The following is an 18,823-nucleotide window of genomic DNA, read 5'->3' on the forward strand; positions in this document are numbered from 1 at the left end:
GAGCAACCAATGCTTTTTTTTTTTTTTTTTTTTTTTTTAATTTGTGAGCACACTGTCTTCAGAAGAGGGCATCGGATCTCCATTACGGATGGTTTTGAGCCACCATCTGGTTGCTGGGAATTGAACTCAGGACCTCTGGAAGAGCAGTCAGTGCTCTTAACTGCTGAGCCATCTCTCTAGGCTAAAGGAGACCTTATCTTAAAAGAAAAAATTTGGGGCCTCAGTACTAAAATAAAGAGTCTTCAACCTGTACCTGACTTCATTTTTCGAGGGAATAGTTTTGTACATACAGTTATATGAGCCTGGGGAATCCAACTCAGGAAACCATGAATCTCAGCTAAGTGTTCTGTTATCCCTGAGTTATACATAGCCTTTGAGTGTGTTTATGGCAATGTGTTTTGGTTGGTAGTTTTTTTTTGTTTTTGAGGCAAGATCTCAGTGTGGCCTAAGCCACTTCAAATTAACTATGTGATTCTAAACTTCTGGCCTTCTTGCTCCACCAAGTGCTAGGTTTACAGACGTACATAACTGCACTGGGTATTCTTTTCTTTCTTTCCAGCTACTAAGCACTGAAACCTGGATCCAGATTAGCCTCTGGGGGTAAACTATTGCCCCCATAAGCCTGTGTGGTGTTTTTTTTGTTGTTGTTTTGTTTTGTTTTGTTACATATTCAACTATTGTTAGGCTAGGCAATTGATGTAATTTAAAATTTTTGTACTTTCAGAGCTAGTCCAGGGAGAAACAGAAGCCCCAAGGAAATGGACGGCTGCATGTGAAGACAGAGGCAGGCCTGGACAATTTGGAGGAATGACTATTATATGTCTCTGTTCTGTCATCCTGCTCCGCCTCTTCGTTGTGAATCAAGCCATCCTCAGAGCTGAACTGCATAGGCCTTAGGTGCACGCTCTTTAGATGACTGACAGGCCTGTAGCTGGGATCACCTGCACAGCTGACAAACTTACTAACAAGAGCAAGTGTACCTGGAGTTCTTGCTGGCTTCTCCAAATCCCAAGACTCTTGTTCAGGGAAAATCACTTTTAACTTGGGTGGAGGGTACATGTAAGGCTGGAGTGGTGCTTTTAAACTTTCATGAGCAGCTAATTCTCAGGTATATATTTGGAGAAGGGACTACATGTAGTATTAATGTTTTTGGAGCTGGGTCCAGTTTACAAAAGTTTCATGTTGCCTTTTTTTATTAATATTTTTAATTTTTTTGTGGTGAATGTATTGTATATAGAGTGGAGCAGTCAGGTGGGCACACGGAGGAGCTGTGAGGCCTTCCCACTGTGGCCAGCACACTGTACAGCACACTGTACTGGAGTAGTCTCTCTCTTTGTACAGTCAGGTCACACCGAATGCTTGTGGAGCTGGGAAAAGAGACCCAGGAGATTGCAGCTTCTGTGTCACTGACTTGTTTCCTGGTAGCCTCCTTTCCATCTAGCCTCAGAGACTATGTGTCCTCCTCAGCATTCAGTTCTCAGTTGGTTGGGTGGTGCTGTCATGTGATTTACTGGGTGTTGGAGCCAGAGTAGAGGCTGCTTTCACTCTGGTGGCCTAAGTTCTGGACTTGGGAAAGAATGTCCCTTCCTGCTTTTACCACCAGCTCTACCAGATAGTTCTAAGCCAGGAATTTGGGCTCTCTAGAGTGTTGTACTTACTAGAATATAAAGTGGCTTCTTCATGGGCCTGTCAGGCCTGTGATCTAGAAGGCATCATACAACGCTTTCTAGCACAAATCACGTTTTGTGAAAGTGACTACTCAGGTTTGTTATGTATGTTAGTCTCAATAAAGAAATTGCACAGGTTTGAATAAGGAAAGTATATCCTATAGATTTAAATTTGAAATTAGGACTATTTCAGTATGTGTAGTTTTTATCCAGTTTAAGTGAATAATAGTAGACTCAGTCATGTTGATTTAAAGTAGCTGTCAAGGGCTAGTTCTTGGGAATTATTTACCGTGTCTGTGATAGGAAACAATTTTACAGTATTAAATTACGTTACTATGGATTTAGAAGTGAATTACACTGGATTCTCCCTGTTTAGACTTCTGTATTTTATTTTAGCTGAGATATTACCAAAGTTAGGATCTATGTTTAAATTTTTGAATATCCCACACAGAATAAACCAAGGGAAATGCCCTGGAGTTGCAAGTCTTTGTAAAAGAATGTGAGTTTTAAATATGCTTTGGGGTAATTTTATGGAGTTCTCCATAAAATACTAATCTGCCCTAGTATCTTAAGAGTATAGGTGTGGGGAGGAGGTCAGAGGAGATTTCCCTCCAGTTCCAGCATCCTCAGGAAATACAGACTAGTCTGCTAGACGTGTGAGGATTGCAGGAACATCCAGGCTGTAGAGAGAATTGGACCCTAGGACACCTGCTCTCTTGATGGAAGTTACTGCTTACTAACCTGATGATGTTGCTGAGGACCCAGAGAGTGTCTTCCAAGTGTGGCACACACAAACAGGGAGTTTTCTTTCCCGTTTGTGTTTGCAAGTCAGCTGAATGAGAAACCAGACATCTCTGCAATCCAGTGTAGAAGAGCAGCGAAGTCAGACTTGTGCTGTTGAGCTGTATAAGCCAGCTTAATCATCTACTACAGTTGTTGTGTCCACTACTAATAATGGAGGCCTGTAAATCTCACTAGGACTGCTACAACATCAGGTCTCTTTCAAGGTGCTAAAATTAGAGGTTCCAAGCTGCTTCCACCTCCCATGTCACCCCCTTTACCTGTTCCTAAACAAATGCTGTGAACAATACGAGGGAGAGAGGAATTGGTGACTTCCTTTATCCTTTCTTGGTTTATGGAAGAAATTAAATAGGAAATTGAACTACTGAATTAAGTTCTAACACTGTAAGAAGAGCCTGTTGTGTCCTTTGTCTAAATTTGGTGGTGCCTAGTGCTTAAGGGACCTAGTACTTCCTCTCCTAGTCTGGCCCCACCTTTTATTGGACTTTGAATTGCTAGGTTTCCTGGAGCAGTCAGAACACAGTGTGGAGCCTCTGTGAGCCCCACAACCTATTCAAATGCAGACAAGATCATTGGTTTTTTAACTTTTTTTTCCAGCACTTCTCATCCAGGTATCTTAAACAGATGCAAATAATTGTGTTTGCAATCTTCTTCAGTAGGAAAATGGTAGTTATGGAAGATGGAATACTTAGAAAGTAGTATATAAGGGTGTCTTAAAAGATTCACTTTTAGGCTAGGACCTATATTCACTGGTCACTGTGGCCTTGCTAATATGCTGACTCAGTGGTCCCCAGGAGGACATAGTTGTGCATAATTGGAAGCACTCTTTTATTTAGTGTTAGACTTAGCTTTATCAGACTTAGTCATAATTTAGAACCCTTAGGACTTAAAAGAAATAAAAGATCCAGAAAGCAAAGTAGAGCTTTTAGAAGGCTTAGGAGTATGTGTCTTTGTCCCCCAACCCCAGCCCCACTGTGAAATATTTTTTTTTAAGGGGGGGAAAAACAATAGCAAGAGCTGTTAGCTACAATTTTTCACCTTAGAAGAATGTGAATAGGATAGACTATGCAGGGCTCTTGTTCATGTCATTTTCCATCCTATCTCTTAAAAATAAATGTACAGCCACTCTGCTTTCTGAGCCAGATTGGTTTTGGGTCACCTGATAGGGCACCTATCTGAGCCTCTGAACCGCTCTTCAGTTCACACTGAGCCTAGGCCCTAGGCCAGCTGCTCTCAAAGGGTAAACCTCATAGTAGTCCATATTATAAACTATATGGAAAACTTTTAAGACCTGTGGTCTCCACCTCTCAGCTCAATCAAATTTCAACTTTAAGTGTCAGTTATTCTAGCCTGTCTCATGACTGGCCATTTGGTGTTATTGTCCAATGGCATTTGTTGGCTGTATGATTGTTTTCTATGTTAACTTCTACTGGCATTAAAAGGTGTGCATGTTGAATGTTAGACTTAAACACACAGATGTCCCAATGTAGTTCTCACCAGGTTTGCCACCAACATGACTTCATGGTCAGACTTTTCCTTTTAATGAATGTTCAAATCTATAAATGATAAACTGTTCTTAAGGCCTGATCAGAGGTGGGGGAGGTACTGAAGATGCAGTTCTATAGTAGAGCACTTGGCTAGCATGTGCATGTTCAAATAAGGTAGGTCTGGTGGAGTAAACCTGTAACCCCAGCTCTTTCAAGTCTGGGGCTGGGTGATCACAAGTTTAGCCTTGCCTGAGCAACTTAGTAAGATGCCGACTCCAAAGTGAAAAGGGGGGGTGGGATATAACTCAGTAGTAGAGCACTTGTGCAGCATACTTGAAGCCCTAGCTTCAACCCTTAGTTACCACCATCACCCCAACTCTCAAAAAAAAAAAAAACTAACTTGAAATTCACCGGAAAGGTTTAATCTGGGGTCAAGGTCAGGTGTCAAAATCCTCGGGTTTGAAATGACCTCATTTGATCTTCTAGCATTCTTTACAGTTCCTTTCTTGGCCTCCTTCCATATATATATATACTTAACCCTGTTGTGTTCCCTTCACAACAGGGTATCGATGAGTGTTGAGTCCTGAGGGTTTCTGGAATGTGGGCAGCTCTTGTCAACAGCTATAGCAAAGACACTTGGCATTTGGGTGGAACATGCAGAGAGGCATTCCCCCTTCCACCATGAATTCCACCACAGCTTTAGTTCAAATGTGAGCTGAGTGTTGTGGCACAGGCCTTTAATTCCAGCAGGCAGAGGCAGAAGGATCTCTGAGTGCAAGGCCTGCTTGATCTAGCTTCAGGCCAAAGCTTAAGTAGTGAGACTCCCATTAAAATAGCAAACAACCCCCAAGAATGAATGTGACAGATATGATTGATACTTGCTGGTGAAAGGCACTGTCTACCTTTTTCTGTTTGAGCACACTAAACTCCATAGAGGCTTAGGACCTGACGTAGACCTTCCCTTTGATGGGTTGCATGCCCACACACAGTAGGCTGACACAAGCTTAGCCTTGGTGCTAAGCTCTGTATCTCTCTCTGTCAGTCTTGGGTTAAACATACTCTCTAAGTGAGGTGGGACAACAAGCCTTCTAGTTTGGCTTAAGTTAGCTGCTCTTGTTTCATCCTCCCCCTTGGGGTTCAGTGGGGACAGCTGTATGGATATTGAGTAATTTATTGAAATGCTGCCTTCCTCCACCTCATTCTGGAGCCTCTGTGGCCCCCTCATTTCTCTAGGCAGGGGATACTTCTCTCGTTTGACTTGTGGGCAGCTCCTCGGGGCCCTAGCCCCGAATTGCCAGTCTGCACACAGTATATGACATTGGACTCTTGCTACGGAAGTGAATGCCCTATGAACTGTCCTGGCCAGTATCGGAAAGGGGGAATGGTATTTATTTTTATATTGTATATATTTTGTCATGGTCTGCTGATTCCCGGCTGTTTCACTGAGAGCGACAATTACCTCAATAGTTAGCTTAATACTGTGTGTTGGATAATTTTTTGAAAGAACATTTTAAAAAGCTTTTTTGATCTTTGGAGATCTGTAGATTTATTTCCATATGAACTGGTTATTTTGTATAAAGTACATTGTTAAATTAGTAAGGCTTTGGTGTGTGTGCTGGTGTGTGTTCATGTGTCCCTTTTGTCATCAGGCCAGATTCCTATTTGAGCAGTGCCCGCCACTTGTAAGGATTCTTCTGCATCTCACTTAGATGTCAAGAGTCTTCACAGTGCTACAGTCTTAATTATGGCTAGAACAAACCCAACACAGCTAGTCTATGTGCCTCTATCCTCATCCCAGCTACAGTGGATGGCTGGCTGCAGGTATCTTCTTCCTAAAAGTGATGGCCATGTTGGCATTGGCTGCTCTCCCTGCAGAGCCTTTGGTGGGCAGTCAGTCGGTTGACAGACAGATCCATAGATATCTGCAGCCTGCAGTCATCCAAGTTGCAAGTATCCAGAAGAGGGAGCTGCAAGCCCAAGGAAGGTTAGGCTAACTCAATTGTTTTTACTTCTAGTTCCTGGGAAGTGTTTTTGATTAAGTAGCTAGGTTCTTTTAATCAACTGTAGTCTTAGACCAAAGCTCCTAACTGCCTTTATTCTTTTTAGACTTTTAAGTAGTCGTCATTCCATAATAATTCAACCATACATATACCTATACCACAGTCTCTGAACTCTGAAGATTGAAGGACAGTTAGTAGCTTGAGACCACCTAATGCAAGGAGGACTTGTCTCTTCACCTTCACATGGGTTCTGGGGCTAAAACCCAGATTGGTGGGCTTAAAAAGGCAAGCATTTTCATCTGCTGAGCCATCTATCCAGCCCCAGGCCCCTTCAATACAAAACAAAAAGAAAAGTAAAACACCTAGTTCTGAGAACATTTACATAAGAGAAAGGGGCATCTCTTGTATAAAATATGCCGTGTCTTTGTTTTCTGGTGTGGTAGTTGCAGGTCTATGTGACTTCTGGACACCCAGTAAGCTATAGGATAAACACTGTCACACACCAATGAGACCTAGGTCTGCATTATGCTGGTCACATTGTTCTCTCTAGTAGTGCTTTCTGTTTGCCTAGAGTGGGATGGCAAGACACTGGCTTCCAGCCCCATGTGCTAGCTTCTCAAAAGAGCCAGCCCAGCTGCATCACTGCCTTACTCATCCCAACAGCTGCTTCCTTGTGCACACTACTGTCCCTTAAAAAATAGGAACTTGGGTTTCTGACTTAGATATTCTCTACCCCAAACCCCCATATTACATACTTCCTCAACAAGGAAAGCCAGATTACTAAGAATTTAGCTCTGGGCCTGGACGAATGACTCAGGATTAAAAGTACATGCTTCTCCCAGCACCCACATACCAACTCACAAATGCCTGGAATTCCAGTCCTAAGAGTGTTCAGTGCTGACTTACATTGTGCACATAATATACAGGCAGTGGTTTAGAGTGTCTGTACCATAGGTGAGGCCTCAAGTTTCAACTCCATCTCCTGATACAGCCAGATGTGTTGTTGTGTGTCTGTAATCTTAGCACTACAGAGGCAGAGGGGCAGAAGACCAAAGGTAAAGTTCTCTTGTCTACATGTGTCACAACTTAGGATCCACAAGATCCCATCTCAAAGAAAGCATCTATTATTCTACACAAATCAAATCATCTTGACCAAACAAACAATGCTAAATCCTGTATACAACAAAAAATAATGTCTTCTACTAGTCAGCTTGATTTTAAAACTCGCTAGAGCAGACAGTTAATTCGGCCTCTTGGAAATCGTTTCTAGATAACTTTTGTTTTTCTGGACAGTTTCTCAGTGTAACAGTCCTGGCTGTCCTGGGGTTCAAAGATGAGGCTGGCCTTGAACTCAAAGATCGTCTTGCACTCTCTGTCTAGTGCTAGAATTAAAGGCCTACCTACAGCCACCCAGCTCTGGATAACAGTTTTGGTCTAGCAGGTAACATGTAAGATCCTGTGTTATGAACTTCCTTGTTTAAACTGGACCAGAAACAAAGAAAATACAAGCAGAATAATGTGGCTTAGGGAAGAAAGGAAGCTGTGAGGTGTCCATGAGCCACTCCATTTTGGCCATTGGAGACACTGAAGGTAAATCTCAGAGATTGTCTTGTCTGTGATGTCCCTTTCAGGAAACAAGGCACCTTTACTTACAAGCAGCCCCTGTCTGGGTGGTTTTGCTCTAATCTCTCCCTCAAAAGTATTAATAGTTGGGGAAATACCTAGGTGGAATCTTCTGGATGGGGAATGGCCTGTGGTTATTATGTACAGTGGTATCATTGGCTGTGAGCTCTTTGCTCCTGGGTGGCTGTAAGTCCTTCCAGCTCAGCCAAGGGTGGCTGAGCTCTGAGCACTGATGTTGCTGCTGCCTGTCTAGGCAGAATTCACTGTCCTCACCCCCCCACTTCGCTCTGGTAGCTTGGCCTTGCTGATCTGTTGCCCTGGATTCAGTTCCTTGAGCTTTTGAAAGAACAGTGTTTGTGCATTTGTTTCAGTCTCCTTTGTGCTTACAAGGCTCACTCCTCTAGTTTCCTGAGGCAGTTTTACCAAAAGCTTTCAGTGCAAAGTGAACTGTGCGGTAGCAGCCAAGAAGGCAGCTGGGAAATGCCCAGATTGAGCTATTGTATGCTGGAGTCCCTGCCCCTCTGCCTCCATGATGCGAATTTTAATTCAGGTGCCTTAAGACCATTTGAGGAGTGGAAAACCACAACTTGCTTGTAGAATCCTGTCAGCTCATTTCTGACCGCATAGGACCATCCGCTCTAGTCTGGCCAGTTAAAGCTGGGCAGAGTTGTTTGAAGCAGGGAAGCCAGCTCCTTAGATTGTATCAAGAGTTTTCACTATAAGAAGGAGTTAAGTCTTTATAGGAAGGCAAAGACAAGATCCAGCACAGCCTGGCCTGGAGTATACCAAAAACTGAGATGTGGAGTGACTCCTAACCACCTTGTCAGTAAGTACAGTTGCCCTGTGTCATTAAGGGATTGGTTCCAGGATTCCCGTTTGCAGTTGCTAAAGTCCCTGTGTAACCTGGTATTTGCATATCATCTAAGTGTCTTATAAGAACATATATATATATATATATATATATATATATATATATATATATATATATATGTTCTTGGAGTTAGTAAAGAGGGGAAAGCATTGAAGGAAGCAATTGAAGGCCTACAGCAATGTGCTGGAAGGGGCAGTGCTTAGCCAGAATTGAAGGGTATGAAGAGCGGTTTGTTGCTTATTCATCAAAGCAGGATGGTTCTTGGTGTGTTCACACATTTGACTTGGACAGACATCAGTGCACGGGCCAGGTCTGACCTGTTGTGTCTGTCAGACGGGAACCTACATTATGAACAAATGAGCATCATCTAGAAACTGGTTAAAATGTAGGTTCTGACACCTTCCTCATTCTGCCTGAGCAGCTCATGAAGGGCCCTGACCATGTGGGACACCCCTGTGGTAATGTGCCTCAGAGTTTAAGAGCACACCCACAGAGGAAGGGCCTGGCATCTAATCTAGAGCTTCACACCTTTCTGATCTGAGCTGAGTTTTACCTTCATACCTTGTGGATAGATAGCACTACTGTCTCCTGAAGAACTGTGGAATCCAGCTTATGCTGCTGGCTAGATGGTAACATGTCCTCTGTTCTACACCTGGGAAGAAATCAATGCTGAGGAACTCCCTTAGCATCCACCCTGATCTAGGTCACTCACTTCTGTCTGCCTGCCTTTTGTTGATCTCAGTCCAGTTCACCTTCCTACTTTCCCTGCACCTCAATGTTTTGAAACTGTAGCCCTAACACATCAAAACTGTAGTCCTTTGCGCTAACAGCCTAGTAATACATGATAGCCCATCAGCTGCTGCAACATTTTAGTCAAAAAGCTCCTGCCAGTTAGACTGCCTCTTGATGGTTTTCTGGGCTATACAAAACCTGCCTTAAAGAGATTAGTTTAGCTGATGCACTCAAGATTGTAAACCAGCCAGAACAGTGGTTGGAAATCTTGACTATGTACCTGTGTTGTTAGGGTATCCCAGTAACAAGACTGGTTTATTGGGCCTGGGGCATCGGAAATACTGCCTTACTAGCTGACTTGGGATCTTGCAGTGCTACTCTGGAAGCAAGTGGGCCTTTGACCCTGCCTGGAAAGTTGCTTAAAGAGTTCATATGCATTTCCTTCACCCTTCTTTCTTTCTGCCTGCAATGGAACCAAAGCTGAAGCTCCCGTCTGCCTTGGCTTTCATCTACTATGGGTCCTTCCTAGCTGGTGATGTCACCCCAGTTTTTTTGTTTTATTTGATTTGGTTTGGGGTTTTGTTCATTTGAGACTCTCATGAAGCCCAAGCAAATCTAGAATTTGCTTTCTAGCCAAATACACTCTTAATTTCCTGTTTTTCCTGCTGCTACTTCCTGATTTCCACTTATACTGTGCTCTGAGATTTGGGTGGACTTCATAGGTTCTAGGCAGGTACCAACTGAACTACATCCCACTCCTCCTTTTTTATTTGGGGGTTTTGGTTTTTCGTTTTGAGACAGGGCCACTCCGTAGTGAGGGCTGGCTTCAGGCTTATGACAATTATGTAGTCCCACTATTTGAAGACTGATGTTTCAAGTCCTGGGATTACAGGTAGAAGCCACTAATATCCACTGAATTCTCTCTCTTTAATTTATTGGTTTCTCTTTTATGTGTATGGATTTTTTGACTTTGTATGCACCATGTCCTTGCCTAATGCCCACAGAGGTCATCATCAAATTACACATAGTTATAAACTGCCATGTCAGTGCTTGAAACCGAATTCCAGTTCTTTGCAAGAGTAACAGTAACATTTACCTACAGTTATGAAAGTGTATGAAGCTGGTGTGTAGCTCCATAGTGGAGTGCTTGCCTGGCAGTCCATCACCTGCAAAGGGAATGCATTAGCTGAGTGTGGTACTGCATGCCTGTCATCCCAGCACTCTGGAGGCTGAGACTTGGGGATTGTGAGTTTAAGACCAGTTTGGTCTACATAGTAGGTTTCCAGGCCAACCAGGCTACAAAGTGAGACCCTATCTCAGAAAACAAAAGGTGTGTGTAACCAAGAAGCATATACAATCGGTCACAGCGCATATGAAATGGTACACACCCTTCTTGTACATCACATCCCCCAGGTCAACAGCCACACTCATCTGGCCGGAGCACTGACTTAGGATCCCATGCTGACCCTCTCCTCACTTGCTGTCTGCCCCAGTGTGTCCAGCTGGCTGACAAGGTAGTTGTGTCTTCACGGAAATGGCTGCTCAGGTCCTGCCACTTGTAGTCTTCACCACTTGTTTGTCTAACTTTCTGACATCTGAATGGTAGGGAGTCCCCAATTACCCTGCGCTCAACTGTATTAGTCCTAATACTTCTCAGCTCTGTTTCTAATACCCTACTAGCAACCTCTGGCCTGGTGTGTGACCTCCGAAGTTTGATCCAAACTTGGACTTAAAGTGCAGTGTGGCAAGGACTGAAGGAGGACTTAGTGCCTGCTGGCCCATGTGAAAGAGCTGCAACAGGGACAAAGAGGGAGGGACTGAACTCTGATAAAACCCAAGGACAAAGCAGCTCCTGCAGACAGCATTGTAAGCCAGCTCTGCCCACAATTCACTGGAAACCCAGGCTCTGTCCTTTATTCCAGAGAAGGCAGAAAGAAGGTCCTTCCTGAAAGCTGGTAAGAGTTGTCTTGTCTGTTCTTGTCAAGCAGAGTTTGTAGGGAAGAGACGACAAGGAATCCTGGGAAGCGGGCTTTCCGTGTCACCCACTGCACGCAGGGTTAAGAGGAAGTCTGTCATCACAGGTACACCCCTCAAAAAGGGGTACTTCCTAGGTAATGGGTTAAGACAAAGTTAATGGCCTCTCTGGTAGGAGGTGCTTAGTCCTGGGAGAAAGAACCATGTGCTCTGCTAGGAGGAATCATCCCTAGTTCTCACCCACCCCTTACTCAGCTTCTTAAAAATGTGAAGAAAGAACAGCTCAGGAAAGCTGTCTGTCTTATGCTCACATCAACTGCATGGTAAAGGCAGTGGTTACCTTTGTGGGTTACTGAGCAGTCTTTGATAGTTGTCTCTTTGGGGCCTGGAGATATAAGGATATAGGTCAGTAATACTATGCAGGAAGTGCTGAAACTCAATATCCAATTTGGGAGGCTGGGGCATAAGGATTACCTCTAGTTCCAGAGGAGCCTATGCTACAAAGTAAAAACTGATTTTAAAAACAGAAGCTGAGAATAATGGTGTCTGCCTTCAATGCCAGCACTTAGGAGATCAGTGGATCCCTGTGAGTTTAAGGTCAGCTTGGTGAGCTTGGTCATCGAAAGTCCTGGGACAACCAGGGCTATATAGACCCTGTCTTTAAAACACACAGGCACATACACACATACTCTTAGTTTTGAGGAGAAGTGACATTGATTTAGATATCACTGATTGCCAAGCAGTTTGTAATTTACTGGCTATGTATGAGCAGAGTGGATCCTGGGCACATTGCCAGTGTGTGCAAGGCTTAGGTGCAAGACATCTTCCATGCTCCCACCCTGGAAGATGAACCTGGACCATAAGGCTGAAGAGCAGATGTGGAATCCGCTGCAGTGATGACATTTAGAACACGGTTTTGTCGTTTATACTTAATTGCAGTGTGCATGCACATCCTTACCAGGGTGCACGTGGGAGTCGGTCCTCTCCACCATTTGGATCATAGGATAGAACTGAAGTTGTCAGCCTTGGCACCTTCACCTACTGAGTTCTTTTCTCCTTCAAGCCCTGCCTGGTCAGGGTTTTTCTATTGATGATAAACTGGTTTTCTCCTGGTCCTTCATGGAGCAGTACCTTTGAAATTTTACTATGTGAACAAATTGGTGCAGAAATAGAATTAAATCACAAGATAAATCAGGACCAACAAAATGGCTCAGTGAGCAAAGATGTTTGCTGAAGAAACCTGAGGCCCTGAGTTCAGTCTCTGGAACCCACAGTGGAAAGAGATAACCAGTTTCAAAAGCTGTTCTCTGACCTCCCCCCTCACATAACATCAGACTCATAGTTTCATAAAAGAATTTTATGTGTATTTTACCTACACATGGGTCTGTGAAACACATGAACAACTGTTGCCAGAAGACGATGTCTGATCCCCTGAAATTGGCATTGTAAGTGGTTGTGAGCTACCATGTGAGTTTTGAGCCTGGGTTCTTACCACTAAACCATCTCTTGGCCTCTCAAACATAAAGGAGTGTCAAGGGGCTAGACCATTAGCTGAACCCCAGACAGCCTCCTGCTGTGCCCATCTGTGCAGGCAGCTTGCTTTCCTAGGTGCCTTCATCCACCAGTCCTTCAGGTCAGACTTAAGCCCTGGATGGCTGCCATATTTAAGTACCTTTTCCACCCTCATTCTTCCTGCCTCTGCCACCCCAGCCTCTACGTCTTACACATTGCCATGAAACTCTCCTAAGACCTATGCCTACTTCTTCCAGAGTAACTAGTCTTACAGCACATGGTGCATCCTCTTCAGAGGGTCACACTGTCTTTTACTGTCGCAGACGGGCTCCTTATGCTACACTCACAATAGCCTAGCTAGGGCTGTGGAGTAGCCCTACAATGACTGCTAACTTTGCTCTCTGCTCCTTCACAAGCTGGCAGTACCCTTTATCATCTCTGGCTCTTTACAAAATTCACTAAGGCAGTCAGCACTGTAAAATGAAATCTGAGGAGTACTAAGTGTTAAAGACACTAGTAACAAGTCAAAGCTAGACAAAGGACCATTTGGTTCATTAGGAGGAGGCTGGAATGTTGCTTTGTTGTCTTTGGTCAGGAATGAGGTAAGCACTGTACCCTTACAGAACTCTTCCCTAGTGCTTAAGACTGAATGGAAGGCCTCCTGCATGAGGTCAGAACAACTCCACTGAGCCACACTGCCAGCCTTGTCCTTTCAAAGTCTGTTCCTAGTGGCATTGGAAGCAGTACTATCTAAATTCCCTGAAATTAAAAGGGATCTTGTCAGTCAGCTACCACCCAGCTGCCTGTAATACTGAATATTGTAGGCATTCAGCAGATTACCTAAATGACTGGACAATATGGGCCCTGTTGCCAAGTTTAGGACTTTGCTGATAAGATTCCTTTAAAACCATGGCTATCTAAATTTTTTAAATAATTTTTTAAAAGGGGGGGGGTGGCTCAGTGGAATACTGGCTGCTCTTCCAGAGGTCCTGAGTTCAAAATTCCCAGCAACAATAGTGGCTCATAACCATCTGTAATGGGATCTTGTGGAGGGCAGACCCAGTCGGGGGTCCCACACCCGGGGAGAACCAGTAATAGGAGGGCAAGGAGTTGGTGAGTGACAAACAGACACAAACACAAGATGGTGCTGTAATTCATATGTGCAAGCATCAGACTTTTAAACAGAAAAAAGGGGAAGTTAATCACTATACAATAGCCGAGATCAGTCGGGCCACACATGGCCAGTTTAAACATCAAACAGAAAAAATAACTTTTCATGAGACCCATCAGGAGTCAGTCGGTGAGTTCACAAAGATGATATCAGTATTGTCTGAGGTCAGTGTATTCTTGGACTTTGGTGTCTAACAACCCCCACAGGCCTTGAGAGGCACTATCCCAGTGTTCTGCAACCCATTGCCTAACACACCAACATCCAGACTTTGAATAGTGTCCCTTAATGCTTTCTTATTATAGAAGGTACCAGGGTGATTATGCCCCAGCGACCCTCTCTAGCCAATTCAAAGTTTGATAAAGAACTCTGGCTCTACCCACCTATTGCCTTGTCCAGCATACACTCCTGCATATGGTACTGGAACAGCTAGCCCTAACCCTAAGTACTGGGGGCAATTTTCCTATATAAGTAATCTAATCCTTTATTCCAAAGGTCAATTTAAAAACACCTTGCTATGAATTTACTAAAGCCTCTTATGTGGCCAAATCTGGAGTATCCAATCTGATAAACCCTTCAATCATACCCTGTTTTCCAAACTGAGTATTTCCAAAAAGATTAGTAACACAAAAGATATGGCACAGAACCCTCTCCTGGTAATAGCAAGAACAAATCTGGAACACATCCTTTTCAGGGGCTGCCAGGACTCTCCAGGAGACAAGCTTCCTTGAAGCACTTGCCTCAGGAGTCAGCATCCAAGATTTTACTCTTGTCACACAGACTTCACTGGAGGTGCAGTGGCAGTATCTGATGCCCTCTTCTGTTATACAGGCACATATGCAAATAGAGCACTCATATACATAAATCTTTAATTTTTTGCATGGTACTAAAAGAGAGGTTTTAAAAGAAGAACCTGGGTTCAGTTCCTAGCACCCACATCAAGTAGTTTGCTGTGTGTATCAGGGTCCAACCACCTGTTCTGGATTCTATGGACACATGGCCATATACAGATAGGCACACACACATACAAGTTAAAACAACAAACAGCTAAAAACCTTGGCTGCTATCTGTTTGGTCACAGATTTACCTATGGCTGGAATCTTGTGAAGTCATGTTCTTTGAACCTGGGGCTAGGATTTACAGAGTGGGGAATGCACCCTTCCAGCAAGTGCTACATAGAGCTGCTGTGGCATGTCCAGGCTCAGTGTGTTCCTTGTTCTCTGAGTTATCTCAAATGTGCTCATTCCCGTTGCCAAACAGGGCAACACTGATTTTTGACATCTAATTTGGCTCTAGAAACACCAACAATGTGGCCCAAAGGGCTGCCTTTACTCTGCCCTTTGACCTCATAGAAAAAGGTTAAGTTCTGTGCTTCCTAAGTAGCCTCTTGGGATTTGATTAATGATAACTTACAACCTTGAAAAATGGCTGACACTTTAATATGACATTTTGCCATCAAGTTTCCCAAGATTTGGGCTTTTAGAAAACCCACAGGGGTTGAGCTTTAAGAGGAGGCAGGGAAAGGCTACTCACCAGAATGAGGACTCTGCAGCTTGAGCCTGTCTTCTCTCAGACAGGCTGCGAGTCCAGGTTCACACTGCTGACTTTCAGTATTAAACTTTTGATTAGGGATATCAAGAAGCAGGGGATGGAGAGATGGCTCAGCGATTAAGAGCACTGACTGCTCTTTCAGAGGTCCTGAGTTCAGTTCCCAGCAACCACATGGTGGCTCTCAACCATCTGTAATGGAATCTGATGCCCTCTTCTGGTGTGTCTGAAGACAGCTACAGTGTACTCATATACATAAATAATTCTTTAAAAAAAAAGAGTTAAGAGCTCTTCCAGAGGATTAAGGTTCAATCCAGTTCCCAGCACTCATGGCATCATACAACTGTAAATCCAGTCTCAGGGACTCGGACAGCCTCTTCCAGCCTCCTCTGGCAGCAAATATGTAGTGCAAAATCAGATGTGAACAAAACACACTCAGATGTAGATATGTCAGCTACAGAGCTGAAACATGGCTCTGGTTAAAAGTACACGCTGCTTTTGCAGAGATTCCATCACTTGGGGCTCACAGTTTCCTCACTTCCAGCTTCAGAACCTTCATTGCCCTCTTCTGGCTTCCTTAGAAAACTGCATTCTCCACACACACAGACCAGCAAATCATAAAAATAAGACAAAAAAAAAAAAAAAGAGCTGAGAAAGTTTAGTGTTTTCCTTTAACAAGCCTTAACTCTAGGTTTCATTTTCAGCCTTGTATAGAGCCAGTTGTGGTCATACAGGCCTATATTGCCAGGACTTAGGAGGCTAAGGAAAGGATTGCTACAAGTTGGAGGCTAGCTGGGGCTACATAGTGAATTCTAGGTGAGCATGAGCTACAGAGTAAGATTTCTCAAAAATAAAAACAAAACTGGGTATGGTGGCACATGCCTTTTATCCCAGCATTTGAAAGGCAAAGGCAGGCAGATCTCTGATTTTTGAGACTAGCCTGGTCTACAGAGTGAGTTCCAAAACCCTGAAACCCTGTTTCAAAAAAAAAAAAAAAAAAAAAAACCACACATATACACAAATAAGATGGGCAGTGGTGGTTCATGACTTTAATCTCAGCACTCAGGAGGCAAAAAGCAGACATGTCTCCGAGTTCAAAGCCAACCTGGTCTACAGAGTAAGTTCCAGGACAACCAGGGCTACACAGAGAAACCCTATGAAAGAGAGAAACCGAGAGAGCGCACCAAATTCTGTGGTCTGATAGCATGGCTCCAGTAAAAGAAGTTGCCATACAGCCGGGCGGTGGTGGCTCACACCTTTAATCCTAGCACTTGGGAGGCAGAGGCAGGTGAATTTCTGAGTTCGAGGCCAGGCTGGTCTACAGAGTGAGTTCCAGGACAGCCAGGGCTACACAGAGAAACCCTGTCTCGAAAAAAAAAAAAAAGTTGCCATACAAACCCAACAACCTCACATAGTAAAAGGTGAGAACCAACTCCTGAGGGCTGTCCTCTAACCTCTCACAGGAGTGTGCACCATAAATAAAATAGTATGATTTTAACTACAATTCTGGTAAGGTATACAATGAGGTCAGTTGAGTATCTCAGAATCTAAGTACAAGAATATAACTGACAATTAGGTATGAGCTGGAAACGAGGATACCATTAAGGCCTGCAGTCTTAATGCAGGGAGTCTAAGGCAGGAAGATTTTACAAGTTGAGGGCCAGGGTTGTACACGTAATGAGTTCCAGGCCATCCTGGGAAAACTTAGCAAGATCTTGTCTCCAAATAAAAAGTAAAATAGGGCTCACTGATAGAACAAGGCCCAGAGTTCAATCCCCAATGTCAAACAGCAAAATAAAAGCCTGCCACAGGCCGGGCAGTTATGGTGCATACCTTTATTCCCAGCACTTGGAAGGCAGAAGCAGGTGGGTCTCTGAGTTGGAGGCCAGCCTGGTCTACAGTGAGTTCCAGGATAGCCTGGGCTACACAGAGAAACCCTGTCTCAGCAACGATGGGATAAAAGATGCTCCTGAAACAGAAATGGCTCCACAAGGCCTCCTCTAAGTTGTGTCCGATTCTTACCTGTCCTTGCTGTAAACCAGCTTTCTGTTTAGATACCTGATCAGTTCCCACACTGCCAGCCTTCTGCTTCTCCAGTTTCCCCTGACTGCACTCTTAATCTGAGCTCTAGACTGTCTCTTGCTGAGTTACTAAGTATTCTCCTGCTGTCTTCTGATTGGCTTCTGTCTCTTCCTATGGCAGCTGACATGGGTCTGTCTTGAGCATCTCACCCTCTGTTCAGTGTCCCCATCTCCATGTATGACTTTGTCTTCCGAGCTTTGCGGCTGACTAGTGAGCTGAAGAGACGGCAAAGCTGTTTACCCAGAGTGATTTTGTTTTGTTTGTTTTTGGCTATGCCTGGGAGGAATCTAGGGTCCAGGCATAAGCTTGATAAGTCACATCCTTCTTCTGGAGGCTCTGCCTGGTCCTCACACCCACATGGCTGCCTATACCCTGCCTAGAGAAACCCTGCTCAGACCTCAGTGACACTGTAGTTGGCTTTTCTCTTCTAAATCTGCCCCCTCTATCTTTCATATATAGGGCTAGGGGGCTAAGGTCAAAGCCAGGTGACTTCGTCCATCTTTGCTGTTTGAGACAGTTTCTCATGTTTGCCAGGCTTCCAGGTGCTGGGTGACAGGTAGGAGACCCTGTTTTCTTCATAATGTTTCTTACTCTTATGCTTCAGGCTTTCCCGTGTATTATCTGTTGCTTCTGGAATTTAAGTCTCCAAGAGAGACGATCTTATAATTTCTTTACTAATACTGTTTCAGAACTGGAATCAGACCTGACAATATTACTTTTAAATGTTTTTCTTCTCGTATTTATTTTACATTTGTGGATGTTTTGCTTACATGGATGTATGTAAACAGACATGTATGTAATGTATGTTGTGTAATGTATGTTGTGCGCCACATGGGTGCCTGGTGCCTGCAGAGGTCAGTATATTGCGTCAGGTCTCCTAAAACTAGGGTTACAGGTGGTTGTGAGCCACCATGTGGGTGCTCAGAATTGAACCAGGGTCTCCTGAAATCCCAAGTGCTCCTAACCATCCAGCCATCTCTCCATCCCCCTCAAAAATATTTTTTTTTAACTGAAGTGATTATCATATCTCCAGAGAGTCACTTTCTTCTTCCTCTTCCTTTGTTTCCTTTCCCAAAACAAAAATACCCTGAGATGACTAAGACTTTGCCTCAGATAAAGCAAAGAAGAGAGAGGAAGGGGACCCCCCAAAGCAGCACGCAAGCCAGGAGCACTGGGGCCTTCCCTGATGCTTTCCACTGGTCTGGAGGTAGGACCGAGACTCAGAAGGTCCAATCTTTTTATTTCTCTAGGCAGGATCTTATGTTAGGCTGACTTTGAATTTGCTTATGTAGCTAAAGATGCCCCCTGCCAACACACACACACACACACACACACACACACACACACACACACACACA

At 44.0% G+C, this 18,823-nt stretch overlaps 2 protein-coding genes across 2 annotated transcripts in view; both read left to right on the plus strand.

The window, feature by feature from the left end:
• Positions 1–2,150, plus strand: part of LOC114615355 (cat eye syndrome critical region protein 2 homolog) — a 39,369-nt gene extending 37,219 nt beyond the window's left edge. Inside the window, exon 17 of the mRNA XM_028761081.1 lies at positions 725–2,150. Within this exon, the coding sequence (XP_028616914.1) occupies positions 725–730 (6 nt within the window). The 3' untranslated portion in view covers positions 731–2,150. The remainder of the gene's footprint in view (positions 1–724) is intronic.
• Positions 2,151–11,056: 8,906 nt separating this feature from the next.
• Slc25a18 (solute carrier family 25 member 18) overlaps positions 11,057–18,823 on the plus strand; it is a 17,739-nt gene continuing 9,972 nt past the window's right edge. Inside the window, exon 1 of the mRNA XM_028761144.1 lies at positions 11,057–11,136. The gene's annotated coding sequence lies outside the window, so the exon portion shown is untranslated. The remainder of the gene's footprint in view (positions 11,137–18,823) is intronic.

Source organism: Grammomys surdaster, unplaced genomic scaffold, assembly GCF_004785775.1.
Source record: "Grammomys surdaster isolate TR1022 unplaced genomic scaffold, NIH_TR_1.0 126660, whole genome shotgun sequence".
NCBI lineage: Eukaryota > Metazoa > Chordata > Mammalia > Rodentia > Muridae > Grammomys > Grammomys surdaster.